This window comes from Leucoraja erinacea, chromosome 7 (genome assembly GCF_028641065.1).
Source record: "Leucoraja erinacea ecotype New England chromosome 7, Leri_hhj_1, whole genome shotgun sequence".
In the NCBI taxonomy this organism is placed as follows: domain Eukaryota; kingdom Metazoa; phylum Chordata; class Chondrichthyes; order Rajiformes; family Rajidae; genus Leucoraja; species Leucoraja erinaceus.
The window spans coordinates 30,495,708-30,516,661 of NC_073383.1; the positions used below are offsets into that span (position 1 = coordinate 30,495,708).

At 42.5% G+C, this 20,954-nt stretch overlaps 1 protein-coding gene across 6 annotated transcripts in view; it reads right to left on the reverse strand.

Moving 5' to 3' along the window:
• Positions 1-1,162: 1,162 nt before the first annotated feature.
• Positions 1,163-20,954, reverse strand: part of itgb6 (integrin, beta 6) — a 74,057-nt gene continuing 54,265 nt past the window's right edge. For 2 of the 6 annotated variants that reach the window (XM_055638131.1, XM_055638132.1), the window contains 5 exons: positions 20,843-20,940; positions 12,192-12,311; positions 9,983-10,149; positions 9,512-9,621; positions 1,164-1,588 (listed from right to left, as the gene is read on the reverse strand). In XM_055638131.1, coding sequence (XP_055494106.1) covers positions 9,526-9,621; positions 9,983-10,149; positions 12,192-12,311; positions 20,843-20,940 — 481 coding nt within the window. In that variant the 3' untranslated portion in view covers positions 1,164-1,588; positions 9,512-9,525. The other 4 variants (XM_055638128.1, XM_055638127.1, XM_055638129.1 and 1 more) reach the window with 4 other exon arrangements.

The window sequence follows — 20,954 nt, forward strand, 5'->3', positions numbered from 1 at the left end:
CTGCCTTCACAGCGCCAGAGACTCGGGTTTGATCCTGTCCATGGGTGGTGTCTGTACGGAATTTGTATGTTCTCCCTGTGACTGGGAATTGGGTATATGCAGTCTATGACTTCTTGACCCATAGACCACAATCAGTAAGGATGGGTGACAAAACGTCCTCCATGATAATTGCCCCATCAGGATGCGTTCCCAACTCCTTGCGACAGCACCTGTCCACTCACAGCTGTGCGGCCTAATTCTAGTTAAAAAACCTAGATAGTTAGTTTAGTTAACACAGACTTTAAAGTTGAGATTGCATTCGTTTTGTAGTGCTTGAATCTTTCAAAAGATACAATGTGATAAATAACACTAAAACAAATAAAACTGAAGCAAATAAAGGCAAACAGAAGAACCAACCTGGGGGGGGGAAGAGAGAGATGGGAGAAACATACTAAATAAAGTGACCGTGAATGAGGGACTTACCTGAAAACCAGCCAGGAAACCCGTTCGACCGGAGCCCTTAATGACCCGACCCGTTTAAATCCGATACCCGTTTAAATCTTGCCCATCCACGAATACATCCAATTAGTTCAAATGGTAATTGTACCCGCATCAAACAGCTTAAAGATATTCTCCGTGAACACCTTCAATAACACTTGAAGGTCAAAACACAATTGGTGACACATCGTGTTAATACAATGTTAATAGAGACATTTAACAAGCGCTTAATAGTGACACCCCTACTGTCTTGCGGAAAGCGGAGATTTTAATAGTTTTGATTTCACCAAATTTCAAAATCCGGATTACAAAACACGGGGGGGGCGGGGTGGATTGTTCCCCACCTCTCAAAACATGGGAGGGACTTGTCCGCCCCTTCTCCCCCTTCCCCACCCCACAGGATTTCTGCCCATGCGGGTCAGGCAGCATTGCAGGTCACTGAAATGTAATTTATCCATGTTCTCCAGGGTGTTGCCTGACCCGTTGAGTTACTCCAGTACTTTGTGTTCTATGCAAGAGTCCAGCATCTACAGTTCCTCGTGTCTATATTCTGTTCCAAACTACTGCTCCTACCAGTCTGTGCTACACTGATTCTCGTTCCAATTTAGACGAGTTTTATACCTTCACTGTAAACACAGGTGGGAAATGTGTGTTGCCAAAGCTGTCAACATTTCAGCAATATATTGAAGGAAAAGGTTAAAATGATTTATGGATAGGACAGAATTTTATTTCCAGACAACAAAAAACATTTGTTTAACAGCATGAAATGCATCTTTCAAAGACGTCTATATCTTACATATTTGGCCATTCTTAAGGTCCAGCCTTTATAAGAAACTGCACAAAACAGTATTGTACTAATTACTTCTTCATGATAAAATATACAAAAAGATGAAATGTAAATGCTCATACACATAAAGCAATAAATGTACAGCACAGTAGCGCAGCAGGAAGAGTTGCGGTCTCACAGCGCCAGAGAGCCGGGTGTGATCCTGACCTCGGGTCTTGTCTGTGGGGTGTTGCACATTCTCCCTGTGACCACATGGGTTTTCTCCGAGTGCTCCTGTTTCCACACACATCCCAAGGACGTGTTGATTAGTAGGTTAGTTGGCCTCTGTATGGAGTGGACAACATAGAACAGGTGTGATCGGGCGATTGATGGTTAGCGTGGACTCTGGGTCAGTTTCAATACTGTATCTCTAAACTAAACTAAGAAACATTGCTTACCCCAACTATGCAGAGAGTCAATATGAAAGTGGGATGACTTAGAACACGTGTGAATGGGTGATCGATGGTAGGCATGGACTCAGTGGGCTGAAGGGCCTGTTTGGAAGCTGCATCTTTCAACCAATTTCTGAAATTTATGGAACGCCAAACATCATATTATAGAGTGGCACAGTGGCGCAACGGTAGAGTTGTTGCCTTACAGCGCCAGAGACCGCGTTCGAACTTGATTACGGGTGCGGTCTGTACGGAATTTGTACGTTCTCCCTGTAACTGCGTAGGTTTTTTTACGGGTACTCCGGTTTCCTCCCACAATCTAAAGAGGTACAGGTTTGTAGGTTAATCAGCTTTGGCAAAAAAATTGTAAATTGTCCCAGTGCGTAGGATAGAACTAGTGTACGGGTGTTGTATCTCCAAAGTCTAAACAGTAGAGTGTAATTATTCTCAATGGAGGTTACTAATTCAGAATTATAATCCTAGCATCGAGAAGAACATATCAAAACTTTTTTTTGCTATTAGAGACTGTACTAGTGCAATGCTAAGCATTTTTGTGGTACAAGCACATGACTGTAACATGCTGGGAGTTAGAAATGTAATCCCGTTGTGGGCTGTAGTCTGTCTGAAGAATGCGTTGTATTGCTATGGATAGATGCCATGATATACACTAGATCGGCAGAATTTGTCAGACCAAAACACTTCATGTACATTCAGAACAATACAAATTAATCCTTCATGTCGAGAACATATTTGGTTTGTCTCATTAGATTAGATTTAGGTTCATTGTTGTCACATGTACCGAGGTGCAGTGAAGAACTTGTATGCCTTGCATGGATAAAGATTGGTCCCAAGAAAACTCCCAAGCTCTTCTTCCAAGAAGTGCCATAAATCCTTTACGTCCATCAACAGCCCAGCTCCTCCAACGTTGAAGCATTCTGCTGCTTTAGAGTTGCCAATATTGTACTCCAGCAGTAAAAATAAACCTGTCAAACTCTTGGAGCGTGGTGGAGCAAAGGGGAAGATACAGAGTGCAGAATATAGTTCTCAGCATTGTAGCGCATCAGTCCCATAGACAAAGTCCAACGTTCGCAATGTGGCGGAGAGGAATGCTGGAGATAACATGAATCAGACCGATAGCAAAGTAAACATTCACCTCAAGAGAGAGATACAAGGATGAGCAGATGCTAGCTTATGGAAAACCCCCCCCACAAAATGCTGGAGTAACTCAGCAGGTCAAGCAGCATCTCTGGAGGACATGATATTCTGGGTCGTGATCCCTCTTCAGTGATTGTAATAGAGGAGAGAAAGTTGGAAGAGCGTGGTGGGGGCAGCACAAAGCCTGGTAGTGAACTGGTATCAAACAGAACATAAACACAAAATGTTAGAGTTACACAACAGCTTACACAACAGGAGAGAATATAATGAGTTATGTTTCAGGTCGAGACCCTTCTTCAGACTGAAGGGTCTCGACCTGAAACGTCACCCATCCCTTCTCTTAAGAGATGCTGCCTGCCCTGCTGAGTTACTCCAGCATTTTAAGTCTATCTTCGGTGTAAACCAGCATTTGCAGTTCCTTCCAACACAATCAAACATAACAACTGCATACAAGAAAATTAATTTAAATTTTGTGTATGAGTCACTGATTATTATGCAAACAATTTTAATAAGCATATTATATGTAAGCTAGGCGACTGTCTGATTCATCTTTTGTTTACTTTAGAGATACAGCGCGGACACAGGCCCTTCGGCCCATCAATTGTGCGCCAACCAGCGTTCACCCCATACACTAACACTATCTTACACACTAGGGACAATTTACAATTTACAGCAGCCAATTACCTACAAACCTGTACATCTTAGGAGTGTGGGAAGAAACCAGAGCACCCGGAGAAAACCCACGCGGTCACAAGGGGAACATCCAAACTACGTACTGATGGCACCCTTACTCAGGATCGAACCTTGGTCACTGTGCCACTCTCTACCCCATTGCGGACATTGGACTTGTCTCTGGAACTGTATCTTCCCCTTTGCTCCACCTATTGTACTTGACTTTGACATGATTGTATTTATGTGCAGTATTATCCAATCTGTGAAATTATTTGCCACAGAAGGCTGTGGATGCAAAGTCAGGGGATATACAGTATTTAAGGCAGAGATAAATAGATTCTTGATTAGTACGGGTGTCAGAGGTTACGGGGAAAAGGTAGGAGAATGGGGTTAGGAAGTAGAGATCCATCAGGCGTAATTGAATGGCAGAGTAGACTTGATGGGCAGAATGGTCTAATTCTACTCCTATCACTTATGAATTTATGAACTTATTATCTAATCTGATTAGATAGCATGTGAAACCTCAAGGTCCATAGTGGCTTTGAAACAGTTACAGAAATGTTCAACTTCAACAAAGTAAATGCGTTCTGCCTTTTCGTTATAGTCAGCATGAATTTGACTAGTAGGTTAAATAACAAAAAAAACTAACTCTGATTTTTTGCCCGGAATGTTCCTTACGTTGCCCAGTTTCCTAGTGTATACGAGTGCACATAAGACATCAAGTTGGATGAGATGAGCCAACACAAATGTTACAATTTATTTAGGAGAATATAAAGTTATTGAAATATGTTCTTTCGAAGGCTGGAAGTAGACACAATGTAAAAGCGCATGAAAAAGCTAAGCAGAGTTGAGGTTGCCGATGTACAGCAGCCCACATCAGGGACATCGGATGCAGTAGATGAGGTTAGTGGAGGTACATGTGGAGCTTTGTCTAACCTGAAAGGACCTGTCGGGGTCCCTGGATGGAGTTGAGGGAGGAGGTAAAAGGACAGGTGTTGTTAGTAAAGCAGCATTTGTATAATATACATTAGAATCTGTAGTCTGCGGAAAATACAATATGAAGGCACTTTAGCAAAGGTGAGGTTGCTCACTGCAAAAGATTGTCAAAGCAGTTACGTTTGCAGTACAGATCTAACCTTTGCCCAGTCAGCTGCTTCCTGTCCAGACTCCTGCACAGAGTCTCTTGCCCAGAGTTGGGGAATCAAGAACCGGAGCACATAGGTTTAAGGTGAGGGTGGAAAGATTTAATAGGAACCTGAGGGGCAACTTTTTTTTTTACACAAAGGGTGATGGGTACATGGAATGGGCCGCCGAAGGAGGTCGTTGAGTCTGGTGCTATCATAACGTTTAAGATACATTTTGACATTTGGATCTGGATCAGGAGAGGAGGTCCATGGGGAGGAGTGAATGCCATCTGAACATAAATCGTGGTCTGATCAACCACGGCTGGGTCGCCTGGGTGAGGGTGTCTGATGTTGAAAGACCCGAAACTCCCAATGACCCCAGGTTACATCACTGATGATGTGTTCAGGAGCATTTATCAATGACAGGTACATGGATAGGACAGGTTTAAAGGGCTTATGAGTTAGTTTCCACACTGTATGACTCTATTCCCTTTTAACAGATTACATCATGTAGCCAATGACCTGAAACAGGTTAATGGCCGCATGTATCCATGATATCACATGGTTAATGCTAACAAGAGGGATGCCTACGTTTCTTAGAGCAATAAGGGTGGAACACGGAGCATTTCTTCAAAGCTGGAATGTGATATTTTGAGTAGCAGCTGCACATTCAAGATATCTTGCAGTACAATTTTCACAGCATACCTGTATGTGAAATTTAGTGTTAGAGATACAGAATGGAAATAGAAGGCCCTTTGGCCCATCGAATCCATGCCAACCATCACCCATTCACACCAGCGGAAAGTGCAGTGAAAAAGAGGTGCAATGCGAGAGAGGGACGTGATGTATTTCACATGACTACATTTATTGAAATATACAGCACAAGAACAGGCCCTTCGGCCCACCGAGTCCATGCCGACCATCAATCACTACCACTTGTGCTATGTTATCCCACTTTCTCAACTACACCCTGCACACAAGGGGTAATTTTACAGAGGCTCATTAATCCGCAAACCTACATGCCTTTGGGATGCGGGAGGAAATCGGAGCACCTGGAGGAAACCCACCCGAACCTGGGTCTCCAGCACAATGAGGCAGCAGCTCCATGCAGCAGATAGGGTAAAACATTTTTTTTGACATTACAAATGTATATAAATTATTTTCCAACTGAGTGCTAAGGTGCTGAGTACAACCATCTAGGACTCAAGGGCCTGAGCTATAGGGAGAGGTTAGGACTTTATTCCTTGGAGAGCAGGAGGATAAGAGGTGATCTTATAGAGGTGTACAAAATCATGAGCGGTATAGATCAGGTTGACGCACAGAGTCTTTTGCCCAGAGATGGGGAATCGGGAACCAGAGGGCATAGGTTTAAGATGAGAGGGGGAAGATTTAATGGGAACCAGAAGGGCGTTGTTCCACACAAAGAGTGGTGGGTGTATGAAACAAGCTGCCGGAGGAGGTAGTTGAGGCTGGTACTATTGTGACGTTTAAAAAACATTTGGGCAGGTACATCGATAGGATAGATTTAGAGGGATATGGGCCTCATCTGTGGATTGAGTTGAGGAATTGTAAAGGCAAGAAGACACTAATTGGTGTTATCTACACCCCCCCCAAATAGTAGCCCGGATGTAGGGTGCAAGTTGCAGCAGGAGTTAAAACTGGCATGTAACAAAGGTAATGCCACTGTGGTGATGGGGGATTTCAATATGCAGGTAGACTGGGAAAATCAGGTTGGTTTAGGACCCCAAGAAAGAGAGTTTGTAGAATGCCTCCGAGATGGATTCTTAGAGCAGCTTGTAAAGGAGCCGACTGGAGAAAAGGCAATTCTGGATTTAGTGTTGTCTAATGAACCAGATTTGATAAGAGAACTCGAGGTAAAGGAACCGCTTGGAGGTAGTGATCATAACATGATTAGTTATAATCTGCAACTTGAGACGGAGAAGGATAAATCGGAAGTGGCAGTGATGCAGTTGAACAAAGGGGACTATGAAGGCATGAGAGAGGAGCTGGCCAAGGTAGACTGGAAAGGGATCCTAGCAGGAATGACGGTGGAACAGCAATGGCAGGAATTTCTGGGCATAATCCGGAAGATGCAGGATCATTTCATTCCAAAAAGGAAGAAAGATTCTAAGGGGAGTAGGAGGCAACCGTGGCTGACAAGAGAAGTTAGGGATACAATAAAACTAAAAGAAAAGATGTATAACACAGCAAAGAGTAGCCGGAAGCCAGAGGATTGGGAAACTTTCATAGGACAACAGAAGGAAACAAAACGGGCAATACGGGCTGAAAAGATGAAGTACGAGGGGAAGCTGGCCAGGAATATAAAGAAGGACAGTAAAAGCTTCTTTAGATATGTTAAGGGAAAAAGAGTAGCAAAGTCAAATGTGGGTCCCTTGAAGGCAGACACGGGTGAAATTATTATGGGTAACAAGGAAATGGCAGAAGAGTTGAACAGGTACTTCGGATCTGTCTTCACTAAGGAAGACACAAATAATCTCCCAGATGTACTGGAGGACAGAGGATCTACAGGGGTAGAGGAACTGAAAGAAATGTTCATTAGGCAAGAAATAGTATTGGGTAGACTAATGGGACTGAAGGATGATAAATCCCCTGGGCCAGATGGTCTACATACCAGGGTCCTCAGGGAGGTGGCTCTAGAAATAGTGGACGCATTGGTGATCATTTTCCAATGTTCAATAGATTCAGGATCAGTTCCTGTAGATTGGAGGATAGCTAATGTTATCCCACTTTTCAAGAAAGGAGCAAGAGAAAAAACGGGGAATTACAGACCAGTTAGCCTGACTTCGGTGGTGGGAAAGATGCTGGAATCAATTATTAAAGAGGTAATAATGGGGCATTTGGATAGCAGTAAAAGGATTAGTCCAAGTCACCATGGATTTATGAAAGGGAAATCATGCTTGACTAATCTTCTGGAATTTTTTGAAGATGTGACAAGTAAAATGGATGAAGGGAGCCAGTAGTGTATCTAGACTTTGATAAGGTCCCGCACGGGAGATTGGTGACTAAAATTAGAATATTGGGGGTAGGGTGTTGACATGGATAGAAAATTGGCTGGTAGACAGGAAGCAAAGAGTATGAGTGAACGGGTCCTTTTCATTAATTATATAGAAGAGGGAATTAGGAGCAACACTAGCAAGTTTGCAGATGACCCAAAGCTGGGTGGCAGTGTGAACTGTGAAGAGGATGTTAGGAGGTTGCAGGGTGACCTGGACAGGTTGAGTGAGTGGGCAGATGCGTGGCAGATGCAGTATAATATAGATAAATGTGAGTTTATCCACTTTGGCGGCAAAAACAAGGGGGCAGATTATTATCTCAATGGGGTTAGGTTAGGTAAGGGGGAGGTGCAGCGAGACCTGGATGTCCTTGTACACCAGTCACTGAAAGTTAGCGTGCAGGTACAGCAGGCAGTGAAGAAAGCCAATGGAAATTTGGTCTTCACAACAAGAGGATTTCAGTATAGGAGTAAAGAGGTTCTTCTGCAGTTGTATAGGGCTCTGGTGAGACCACATCTGGAGTATTGTGTACAGTTTTGGTCTCCTAATTTGAGGAAGGACATCCTTATGATTGAGTCAGTGCAGCGTAGGTTCACGATATTGATCCCTGGATGGCGGGACTGTCATATGAGGAAAGATTGAAAGGACTAGGCTTGTATTCACTGGAGTTTAGAAGGATGAGGGGGATCTTATAGAAACATATAAAATTATAAAAGGACTGGGCAAGCTAGATGTAGGAAAAATGTTCCCAATGTTGGGCGAGTCAAGAACCAGGGGCCGCAGTCTTAGAATAAAGGGGAGGGAAAAAACTTTTTCACACAGAGAGTTGTGAATTTATGGAATTCCCTGCCACAGAGGGCAGTGGAGGCCAAAGCACTAGGTGGATTTAAGAGAGTTAGATGGAGCTCTGGGAACTAGTGGAATCAAGGGATATGGGGAGAAGGCAGGCATGGGATATTGATTGGGGACGATCAGCCATGATCACAATGAATGGTGGTGCTGGCTCGAAGGACCGAATGGCCTCCTCCTGCACCTATTTTCTATGTTTCCAAATGCAGGCAGGTGGGACTAGTATAGATGGGACATGATGGTCGGCATAGGTAAGTTGGGCCGAAGGGCCTGTTTCCATGCTGAATGACTCTATGACTGTGGAGTATTGGGTGCAGTTTTGGGATCCTAATTTGAGGAAGGACATTCTTGCAATTGAGGGAGTGCAGCGTAGGTTCATGAGGTTAATTCCCGGAATGGCGAGACTGTCATATGATGAAAGAATGGAGCAACTGGGCATGAATTCACTGGAATTTAGAAGGATAAGAGGGGATCTTATGGAAACATGTACAATTATTAAGGGATTGGGCACACTAGATGTTCCCGATGTTGGGGGAGTCCAGAACCGGGGGCATAGTTTAAGAATAAGGGGTTGGCCATTCAGAACTGAGATGAGGAAAAGCTTTTTCACCCAGAGAGTTATGAATTTGTAGAATTCTCTGCCACAGAAGGCAGTGGAGGCCGATTTACTGGATGCATTTAAAAGAGAGTTAGATAGAGCTCTTAGGGCTAGCGGAAACAAGGGATATGGGGAGAAGGCAGGCACGGGTTATTGATTGGGGATGATCAGCCATGATCGCACCGAAGGGCCGAATGGCCTACTCGTGCACCTATTGTCTATGTGTCTATGACAATCTGATATTACCTGATGAATTGTCACCCTCCAGATTTCACATCTAGATCACAAGCAGTTCAAAATATAATTAAAATCTTCAAAATATATACAGTACAAGCTGCTGTGATCCGTACACATTGTGTGTAGACAAAAAAAACGAAGCATTTATTCAAGAAACGCAAACTTACTATTGTCCAATAAATCAATACCCAAAGGTTGCGAATCCCTTTTTTTCGTGATTCTTGTACGTCACGTTTTTAAATGTGGAAATTGAGCCCCTGTAAAGTGGATTTGTGCTCTGCAAATACAACATTGATATTTGGTAAAAAAGTATTCGAAACATTTATAATGTTCTGCATGGTAAGGTTAACCAATTCTGAACTACCTCATCCAAGGTAAGTTTATGGTCAATCTATAGTTCTATAGCCATTTCAAATTACTTTAAAATCATACCAGCAATATTAACAATTAGATATAAGATCTGCAATTTATGAATATTCTTCTCAAATTAGCTAAACAGTAAAATTCTAAAATATCTATTATAGCTCTATGAATGCAACAATAAATGCATGGAATTCACTGAGTCGACTTTTAAATATATTATTGTATTAAAAACGGAAATGTTTGGCAATACCAATTATTTAAATTTGTATACATACTGTTTGCCATTTAGCTTTTGCTTGTTCCGCTTCAAATTTGGCTACTTCCTTGCGGTCATGAATGGATATAAGCATCTTCCAGACACTGAGAATAACCAACCCAACAACAAAGATAGCCAAAGAAATTCCCAAGACTATCATAAAGACATTTGGTGGCAAGGGACAGTCTGCAAAAAAAAACACAACACTTTAGCACATGGCTGCTGTTAAAATGGAGTTACACTAAAAATTGTTAATAACAGATGAAACTGTGGTGAAACATATCATTTAACAGAGCATATTGTTGAAGGATTATGATATCAGGTTGCATTAACTTTCACTATGTTTTGAGCTCCACAGCCAACCAGATTTGTCCTTTGTTAAACATGACACATTCTTTCTTCACAACCTGGGAATAAATGCAATTCAATATCATTAAATATTAGAAATCGTGGATACATTGGTGATAAATTTCCAATGTTCTTTTGACTCGGGATCAGTTCCTGTGGATTGGAGGGTAGCTAATGTTATCCCACTTTTTAAGAAAGGCAGGAGAGAGAAAACAGGGAATTATAGACCAGTTAGCCTGACGTCGGTGGTGGGGAAGATGCTGGAGTCAATTATAAAAGATGAAATAGCCGAACATTTGGATAACAGTAACAGGATCGGTCCAAGTCAGCATGGATTTACGAAGGGGAAATCATGCTTGACTAATCGTCTGGAATTTTTTGAAGATGCAACTAGGAAAATGGACTAGGGAGAGCCAGTGGATGTAGTGTACCTGGACTTTCAGAAAGCATTTGATAAGGTCCCACATAGGAGATTAGTAGGCAAAATTAGGGCACATGGTATTGGGGGTAGAGTGCTGACATGGATAGAGAAGTGGTTGGCAGACAGGAAACAAAGAGTAGGGATTAATGGGTTAAATAATCTAATATCATACATACAATATTCTTCTAAATATAGAAATTTCATCGTCAGACGCAATTAGAAGAGAATGGGAAGAGGAATTAAGCCTAGAAATTTCCAAAGACAGATGGGAAAAATATCTTCTATATATACATAATTGTTCGATTAATGTTAGACATACTCTAATCCAATTTAAAATACTACACAGACTATATTACTCAAAAATGAAACTGAATAAGATTTTTCCAAATGTATTTCCTATCTGTGACAAATGTCTCTCTCAAGAAGCAACTATAACACAATCCTTTGCCTCTTGCATAAAACTCCCACATTTTTGGAAAGGAATCTGAAATGTTCTCAAAATTATTAAAAACAAAACTGGATACCCATACAGAATTGATTATTTTCGGAATAGCAGGAGGCTGCTCTGAGCTATCAATATTTCAAAGACGTTTCCTTAATTATGGCCCGATAATGGCAAAAAAAAAACCAAAACGTATACTTAAATTTTGGAAAAATGCATCTACCCCAATTCTTAAAATGTGGATCACAAGCATGTCTGAGACGTTACATCTTGAAGATATGAGACTCGTCTTAGCAGGAAAATCAGAGCAATTTTCAAAGATAAAGTCTCCTTTCATTGATTCATTACAAGGATAGTATGGTGCATCACAACTTCGGAATTACATCGATTTACAGACAGGGTGAGGGGTGTGGTGAGAAATGAAGCAGGTAAGATCAACATGTTTTGGTCTTTTTTAAAATATTATTTTTCATATCTTTTTCTTTAGTTTTTACTTACTCTTTGACTACACTCTTTGGTAGTTTAGGGGTTTACACATTCACTATTTATTTCTCTCTTTCTTGCTCTTTCTCTTTCTCTCTCTTTCTATTTCATTTTTGTCAAAATTAAAATGGAAGATGTACAATAAATGTATTTTGTCATATGCCGCGGTTTATACTACTGTCCACTGCTTCTAATAAAAAAATTAATGAAAAAAAAAAATGTTGTTATAGAGTCTGCCTTAACTGCTTCCTTTGGCAGCTCGTTCTAATGTCTTCCATAAGACATATTGGTTAATAAAAAACATGTTGGCTCAGACCTATTAGGTAAAAAGACATTTGAGGAAGTGTTTTAACTCTGCAAGTGGCACAAGAATGACTTCATGAATGCCCAAATCAGCATCAATGGAGTTGAAGTGGAAATGGTTAAGAGCTTCAAGTTCAAGGGGTAAATATCAGCAACAATCTGTCCTGCACAAATTAGAACATTGTGCCTTTTATTTACTGTATCTAAAAAGTTATGCAATGTCAAACTCACCAGTTTGTTCAAGGTCAAATAGAAGCGATCCTCCATGTTCATGCTTAATTAAACGGAAAGACATGGTGCAGTCATTGGCACTTTTCAAAGAACAGTAGGTGGACTGGCTTTCGTCAAAATCTATGGTTCGAGAAAATAGTCACGATTCAAATATATTATTAAAAATGAGTGAAATCACCCTGAACACTCCCTTAATTGGCTGCATTTTTTTACTGGTAAAATCGTCATTTTCCACTCAAATGGTTTATGAGAAAACATTCTCAGTTCTCTTCATTTTAGAAACTCCATGGGTGGTCTAAAAGCGTGAGCCAACAAAGGCATGAGCCAACTTTCTTCAGTACACATCCCATATAATTGAGCAGAGTCTTTTAACATACATCACATACTGTTCTTGAGTCTATATTTCCCATGTTGCAAAACATTTCCAAAGTCCATTCATACAGTAAATATGCAGAGGTTATGCTACACTTAACAATGCAACCAAACAGATATTGAAACCTTTCAAATAAACTCAGTATATTGAGAGATATGATCAGTAGAACATTTGAAAATTTTTAATATGACTATCATAGTCATATTTAAAATGCCTATCATTTTACTTAAAGCTTTGAAGGGCCACAAAAACAAAATTATACTGATTCTATATAATTTACTTGGAATTTTGGCTATCCATTGTTTTAAATAACAAGTTCCATATTTGAAAAAAATGTCCTTTTGATGCCGGAGTGCTAATATTTGTTCATTTTTACAGAAGAAACTTCATGGGCAGATGCTTCCTGACCCGCTGAGTTAATCAAGCACTTTGCTTTTTGTAAACCTGCATCTGCAGTTCCTTGCATCCACATAGAACAGTACAGCAGAGGAACAGGCTCTTCAACCCACAAACTAAAGTATATTTTCAATAATGACAGTCAGATAACAGCTGTGTAAATTTGAATATCTCAAAATTCCTCGAAGGACATATGGGGCTGATTTGAATAGAGCCGTTTCCATGCTTTATCTCTAAAATAAACTAAAGCTGAAGTTAAACGCCCATAGACCGTTGTGATCTCACAGAGGATGTGCCAGATGAGTTTGAGATGCCTAAGTATGATTGCTGAGGGAGATCTAAAGCTGGCTCCATCTCCTGTGGAGGTCAGGGATTAGTTGGCCCTACAAAAGAATTGCCAGCAGCTGAGAAAGCCAAGGCTTCTGTCAAAATATTATGCAACAATAGTAGGCGGTGAGTTGCAGTTTTGAGGGAAATCAGCAACATTCCCACAGAATCCTGAAATGGGAGCTGTTATTGTGGAATTTGGATCTTGGGTCAATTTGCTGCAGAAGGAGCTCTCGGCAAGTGCTGCGCTGCCGTGCTGGAGTGGACCCGCTGGTCAAAGAGGGACATCGTAGAGAGAGGACGGATGTCCGAGATCTGTCGCCCGCATCAGTGTTGGTAGTTGGTCGGTCGAGGACGGGCCGCCGAGAACAAAGGGCGATCCGGTGTTGGGGGAGGAGGGTGGGGGTGCCATACAAAGGGCAATCCGGTGTTGGGGGAGGAGGGTGGGGGTGCCAAGAGAACAAAGAGGGGGCCACTGAGAACAAGGAGGCACCTGGCTATGGGGGTCACAGTGGGAACAAAGGTTTAAACCAGCAGTTGCAGTCCCCTCCTACACAATGCAGGACCTGGCATGAGAAGGAAGAACCATTGGGACTGTAATTGATACTTTTGTCACTTTGTTGGTGCCCTATACGTGGTGACTCTTTGCATACTTGTGTATTGTATGCAAAACAAAGAATTTCACTGTATTAATTACATGTTGACATTACAGTATCGTTCAAAAAAAATCAAATCCAACTGAGATCCATTCATCACAAAGAAAACACAAGGAACCGCAGAGACTGGTTTACAAAACAAAAAGGCACAAAGTGATGGAGTACACAGCAGGTCAGGCAGCATCTGTGGAGAACTTAAGAAAGGTCATCTATCCATGCTCGCCAGAGGTGCTGCCCAAGTTGCTCTAGTACTTTGTGCCTTTTTGTGTATTAACCAGCACCTGCAGTTCATTGTTTCTATGAAGTGCTGAAGTAACACAGTGGGTCAGGCAGTATCTCTACAGAAAGTGGATGGGTGATGTTTCAGTTGGGACCCTTCTTCCGACTCCAAAGATGCTGCCTGACCTTTAGACTTTAGAGATACAGCGTGGACACGGTCCGAGCCGACCAGAAATTACCTTGTACACTAACCTACACATAATAGGGACACTTTTACAACTTGCTGAAGCCAATCAACCTATAAACCCACGCAGTCACAAGGGGAACGTACAAACTCCACACAGACAGCATCTGTAGTCACGATCAACCCAGGGTCACTGGCTTTATAAAGCAGCAACTCTACCGCTGTGCCACCGTGTCACCCTGCTGAGTTCCTCTTACACTTGTGTTTTACTCAAGATCCCTGTGTATGTAGCTCCTTGCGTTTCTATTTAATTTAAAATTTATTTTTTACATACCTTTTAGCACTTTTAAAGTTATTTACTTCATTTTAATAGTTTTTATATGTCGTTGAATATTAAACGGGCAGGGTGGTGGGTGTAACATGCTGCCACAGAAGGTAGTTGAAGGAGGTACTATAACAGCATTTAAAAGACACATGGACAGGAAGGGTTTCGAGGGAGATGGGGCAAATGCGAGCGTAGATAGGGCATATTGGTTAGATTCAGATTCAGATTCAGATTCAATTTTAATTGTCATTGTCAGTGTACAGTACAGAGACAACGAAATGCATTTAGCATCTCCCTTGAAGAGCGACATAGCAAACGATTTGAATAAAAAATAAATAATAAGTGTCCGGGGGGGGGGGTGATTGGCAGTCACCGAGGTACGTTGTTTAGTAGAGTGACAGCCGCCGGAAAGAAGCTGTTCCTCGACCTGCTGGGTTCGGCAACGGAGAGACCTGTAGCGCCTCCCGGATGGTAGGAGGGTAAACAGTCCATGGTTGGGGTGAGAGCAGTCCTTGGCGATGCTGAGCGCCCTCCGCAGACAGCGCTTGCTTTGGACAGACTCAATGGAGGGGAGCGTGGAACCGGTGATGCGTTGGGCAATTTTCACCACCCTCTGCAGTGCCTTCCGGTCGGAGACAGAGCAGTTGCCATACCATACTGTGATGCAGTTGGTAAGGATGCTCTCGATGGTGCAGCGGTAGAAGTTCACCAGGATCTGAGGAGACAGATGGACCTTCTTCAGTCTCCTCAGGAAGAAGAGACGCTGATGAGCCTTCTTGATCAGAGTAGAGGTATTGTGGGTCCAAGAGAGGTCATCGGAGATGTTGACTCCCAGGAACCTGAAGCTAGAAACACGTTCCACCTCCGTCCCGTTAATGTGGATGGGGGTGTGCGTGCCGCCTCTGGACTTCCTGAAGTCTACAATGAGCTCCTTGGTCTTCTTGGAGTTAAGGGCCAGGCGTAGACAGGTTGAGCAGAAGGGCCTGTTTCTGTGCTGTATGACGTTTTGACTCTGTCTTTGCCCTACACAGCTCAAAGTCTAGTCGGTGTCTGCCTCCATAGTACAGAGACCCAGGGAGATCAGTTCCCTGCGTCTGGGTTCAGTAAGTCAGTGCAAGTAAAGACTCTAGTGACAATTCTGGGCAAGATAATCCACCTGGCCCTCTGTTTGTGCCATCTAGAAGCTTCTAAAAATATATATTTTTTAAAACACCAAAACCTATTAAGGCTCTTTAAAGTTTTTTTTATAAATGAAAGAAACAAAAACAATGAAAAATGACTAAATTAATTAAATCAACATGTGACCATAGTCAACAGAATATTATCAGTCAGATACCAAACAGTCACAACCTTTCTCCCAAGGTGGAAATGTCAAAGAAGAGGTTTGCCACAATAATGCCTGGATTAGAGGGTTTCACTGTAGCTACAAAGCGAATTTGAACAAACTTGGATTGTTTTCTCTGGAATATCGGAGGTTGAGATGAGATCTGATAGAAGTGTGTACAATTATGAGAGGCATAGCTAGGGTAGACAGTCAGGGCTTTTTCTTCCTCCGAGGGTAAAAATGTCAAATACTAGAGGGCACATCTTTAAGGCAAGAGGGGCATAGTTTCAATGAGATGAACGGAGCATTAATTTTTTTACACAGTGTAGCAATGTTACAAAATTTAGAGATTTAAAAAATCAAGTCTGTAATTTATCCCATCAGATAAAGCATAAAAAGAAGTTTAATTTGACACCTAATTCACTTTCATATCTCAAGTATTTAAAAAGTTATGGCCATTTTCATACTCGGAAATTAGCATCTTGTTCCCTATTGATTTTCTATGGACATAACAAAAAAGCTGTGATCGTGTGCTGTCAAAAGGCCATAACCTTCTTAAAAAATTAAGAGAACTGAATGAAATTTTCATTTATTGTAGATTGAACCATTCTGAAACAAATATAAAATAATCTTACTTGGATGACCTGAAATTAAAACATATAATTAGTTAGTTACCCAAGTGTAGCTAATTTCAAACTTCAATTACTAGATCTAAACATCTATCCATTTCTTAATAAATGATTAACATTTTTAAATAGCCCAAGTGTCCAAATAATATTCATAAATAATTCACAATAAAACATGATTTTGAAATCTCATTTACATTAATTTATTGGCCAAATGGAAGGAATTTAGTGTTCAATTGCTGTAAATTAAAGTCCATTTAAATCAGCTTTCTAGTGGGTTCCTGTGAACGCGCTGGTTTAGAACGTTCACATTGCGCTAGATTTGTGCCCTCAAATGCCCAGAAAAATACTGCGGGATATAAAGAGCCCAAAATTAGCTACTCGCAATAGTAAACTTTGTATAAAGGGTTCTTAAGAAGCCCTTTTTAATGTAAAAATAAGCTACATACCTTCTGTATACAGCTCCATGCGGCCCTGTGGTTGCGTGAGGTCGCGGGTTTAGAGAGTGATTTTTAAACTATTATAACTATTATACAAGGCCATAAAAACTAATAATACCTTTTGCGGCGGGGTCTTTCAGCGATTTTTCATTAATGATTTACTAGGCTGAACATCTTCGATTGGAACAGCCTAGTGAAAATCGCATTTTAAACCCGCCCCCCTCTAAACGGCGCCAAAATCGCGCACACCTGCAGCGCCAGATTTTCAGCCACGCTTCAGGTAGGCTTTGCAACATACCTACACAGTGGTGCCTGGAATGTGCTGCCTGGGGTGGTAATAGAGGCAGATACACAAATGGCATTTATAAGGCTTTTGGTTAGACACATGGATATGCAGGGAATAGAGGGATATGGATCATGTACAGACAGATGTTTAGTTTAGTTCAGTTCAGTTTATTGTCATGTGTACCGAGGAACGGTGAAAAGCTTTTTGCTGTGTGCTATCCAGTCAGCGGAAAAACTATACATGATTACAATCGAGCCGTCCACAGTGTACAGTTACAAGATTAAGGGAATATAGGTAAGGTAAAGCCCAGTACAGTCACGCCTGGCGCGCGAAGATTTTGTACATCCCAAAATTCTGGGGTGCCGTGCACGACCGCGCGTCACTGCCTATGTCACCACGCACCCTGCGCGCATCACGACGCGCGCATCGTGCATCATGACGTGTAAATGGTGAAGCGTAAATTATGTCGCATAAATGACACACAAATGACCCCCTATTGGGACAGACCCTTTACTTCCCAGCAATGTGTTGGAAGGAACTGCAGATGCTGGTTTACTGAAGATAGACACAAAATGCTGGAGTAACTCAGCGGAACAGGCAGCATCTCTGGTTAGAAGGAATGGGTGGCGTTACAGGTCAAGACCCTTCCTCAGACTGAGAATCAGGGGAGAGGGAGATACAGAGATAGAGAGATAGGGAGATAGGGAGATAGGGTCTTCTTTCCAGCAACAGTACAAAATATTAACTTCATCTACGAACTTTGGACTGTCTTGGATACACTCCGTCTCTCATCAGGCTAGATACAGAAGTTTGAAAACACACACATCCAGATTCAGGGGAAATTTCTTCCCAGCTGTTATCAGGCATTTGAACCATCCTATCACCAACTGGAGAGTGGTCCTGAGACTATCTACATTATTGGAGACCCTTGAACTATCTTTAATTGGACTTTACTGGAATTTATTTTGCAGTAAACATTATTCCTCTTATTCTGTATCTGTACACTGTGGACAGCTTGATTGTAATCATGTATAGTCTTTTTGCTGACTGGATAGCACCAACAAAAGCTTTTCACTGTACCTTGGTGCACGTGACAATAAACTAAACTACTAAACTTTTGCATTAGTATTGTGTTTATTAATCTATTAATTGTTTTGTTTATGAAATGCTATCTATGAGTATTGTGTTTGCAGGCAGCAAGTAAGAATTGTTCCATTGTCGGCACATATGACAATTAAACACTCTTACCTCTAGATGGCAGCAACCTTGAAGGGGAGGAGTTGAATAATCAATGTGAGGGGCAGGACAGAGCAAAAGCTGCCCAAAACATTCCCAGGCCACCAATCTTGCATTTGCCATAGGTTACACAAAAAAGCTGGAGAAACTCAGCGGGTGCAGCAGCATCTATGGAGCGAAGGAAATAGGCAACGTTTCGGGCCGAAACCCTTCTTCAGACTGATCGGGGACGGGGGTGGGCGGGGACAAGAAAGGGAAAAGGAGGAGGAGGAGCCCGAAGGCTGGGGGATGGGAGGAGACAGCAGGGGGGCTGAGGAGGGGGAGGAGACAGCAAGGACTAACAAAATTGGGAGAATTCGATGTTCATGCCCCCGGGATGCAGACTCCCCAAATGGAATATGAGGTGCTGTTCCTCCAATTTCCGGTGCTGCTCGCTGTGGCCATGGAGGAGACCCAGGACAGAGAGGTCGGAGACGGAGTGGGAGGGGGAGTTGAAGTGCTGAGCCACCGGGAGGTCAGCTTGGTTATTGCGGACCGAGCGGAGGTGTTCGGCGAAACGATCGCCCAACCTCCGCTTGGTCTCACCGATATAGATCTGCTGACATCTAGAGCAGCGGACGCAATAGATGAGGTTGGAAGAGATGCAGGTAAACCTCTGTCGCACCTGGAACGATTGCTTGGGTCCTTGAACGGAGTCGAGGGGGGAGGTAAAGGGACAAGTGTTGCATCTCTTGCGGTTGCAAGGGAAAGTGCCCGGGGAGGGGGTGGTACGAGAGGGAAGGGAAGAATTGACAAGGGAGTTATGGAGGGAGCGGTCTTTGCGGAAGTCAGATATGGGGGGAGATGGGAAGATGTGGCGAGTGGTGGGGTCACGTTGGAGGTGGCGAAACTGACGGAGGATTACTTTTTGTATGTGACGGCTGGTGGGGTGAAAGGTGAGGACTAGGGGGGACTCGGCCCTTGTTGCGAGTGGGGGGATGGGGAGAGAGAGCAGTGTTGCGGGGTATGGAAGAGACCCTGGTGCGAGCCTCATTTATGGTGGAGGAGGGGAACCCCCGTTCCCTGAATAATGAGGACATTTCAGATGTCCTGGTGTGGAACGCCTCATCCGTGGAGCAGATGCGGCGTAGACGGAGGAATTGGGAGTAGGGGATGGAGTCCTTACAGGAAGCAGGGTGGGAAGCAGTGTAGTCCAGATAAATAGTTCTTAGGGTTAGATTCATGGAGTTATAGAGACAGACAGCACAGAAACAGGCCTTTCGGCCCAACTTGCCCAAGCCAACCAAATGGCCCCATCTGCACTAGTCCCACTTGTCTGTGTTGGCCCGTATCTGTCTAAAACTTTCCTGTTTATATACCTGTCTAAATATCTTTTAAGTGTTGAAATGAGGAACTGGGGATGCTGGTTTACAAAAAAAGACAAAGGGCTGGAGTAACTCAGTGGGTCAGGCAGCATCTGTGGAGAATTGTAGGTAACCTCTAACAGCCTCCCCACTTCCTCCTTTTCTTCCCCCCCCCCCCTTCCCCCTCCTCTCTTCCAGCTTTCTTCCCCTTCCCCCTACAATCAGTCTGAAATGTCACCTATCCACGTTCTCCAGAGATGCTGCCTGATCTGCTGAGTTACTCCAGTACTTTTTTGTTGTCTTTTAAATGTTGTTTTCCGTCTCCAATGCCACAGGTTAAAAACCTATCAAATAATTAAATTATAAGTGTTTAAATATGTTAGAGATGCCAGAATCAAATGCAGGCATTCTCAAATACTTAAAACAGAATTAGTTTAAATTATGTAACTGATCCAATTCTTATCTACAACCCCGCAATCTCTATTCACACAAATAGACCAGGTCTCTGTCAGATAAACTTTAGACCACTTTAGACTCTACTTTATATTTTAAAGATTCAGTGCAGAAACAGGCTCTTGGACCCATTGAGTCTGCGTCGACCAGTGACCACCCCATACAGTGGCACAATACTACATACTAGGGACAATTTAACAATATACACAAAGCAATTAACCTACAAGCCTGGAGTGTGGGAGGAAATCAGAGCACCCGGAGAAAGCCCACGCAGTCATAGGAGAACATACAAACTGTGTTCAGACAGCACCCATAGTCAGGATCAAACCCGAGTCTCTGGCACTGTAAGGCAGCAACTCTACCACTTCCCCACTGTGTCACCCCTTGAATTATTATGATCTTTTACATATTTTCACATTCGGTTTAGTCCTTCAGCAAATGATTAAGAAATAGTATTTACTACCTGTAGTTTGATTGACAACGGAATCAGCTGTCAGGCATTTTTCTTGGCAATCCTCTACTGATCCATCAGCCTGAGACAGGTGACATTCAACACAGCTCCTGCAAAACAAAAT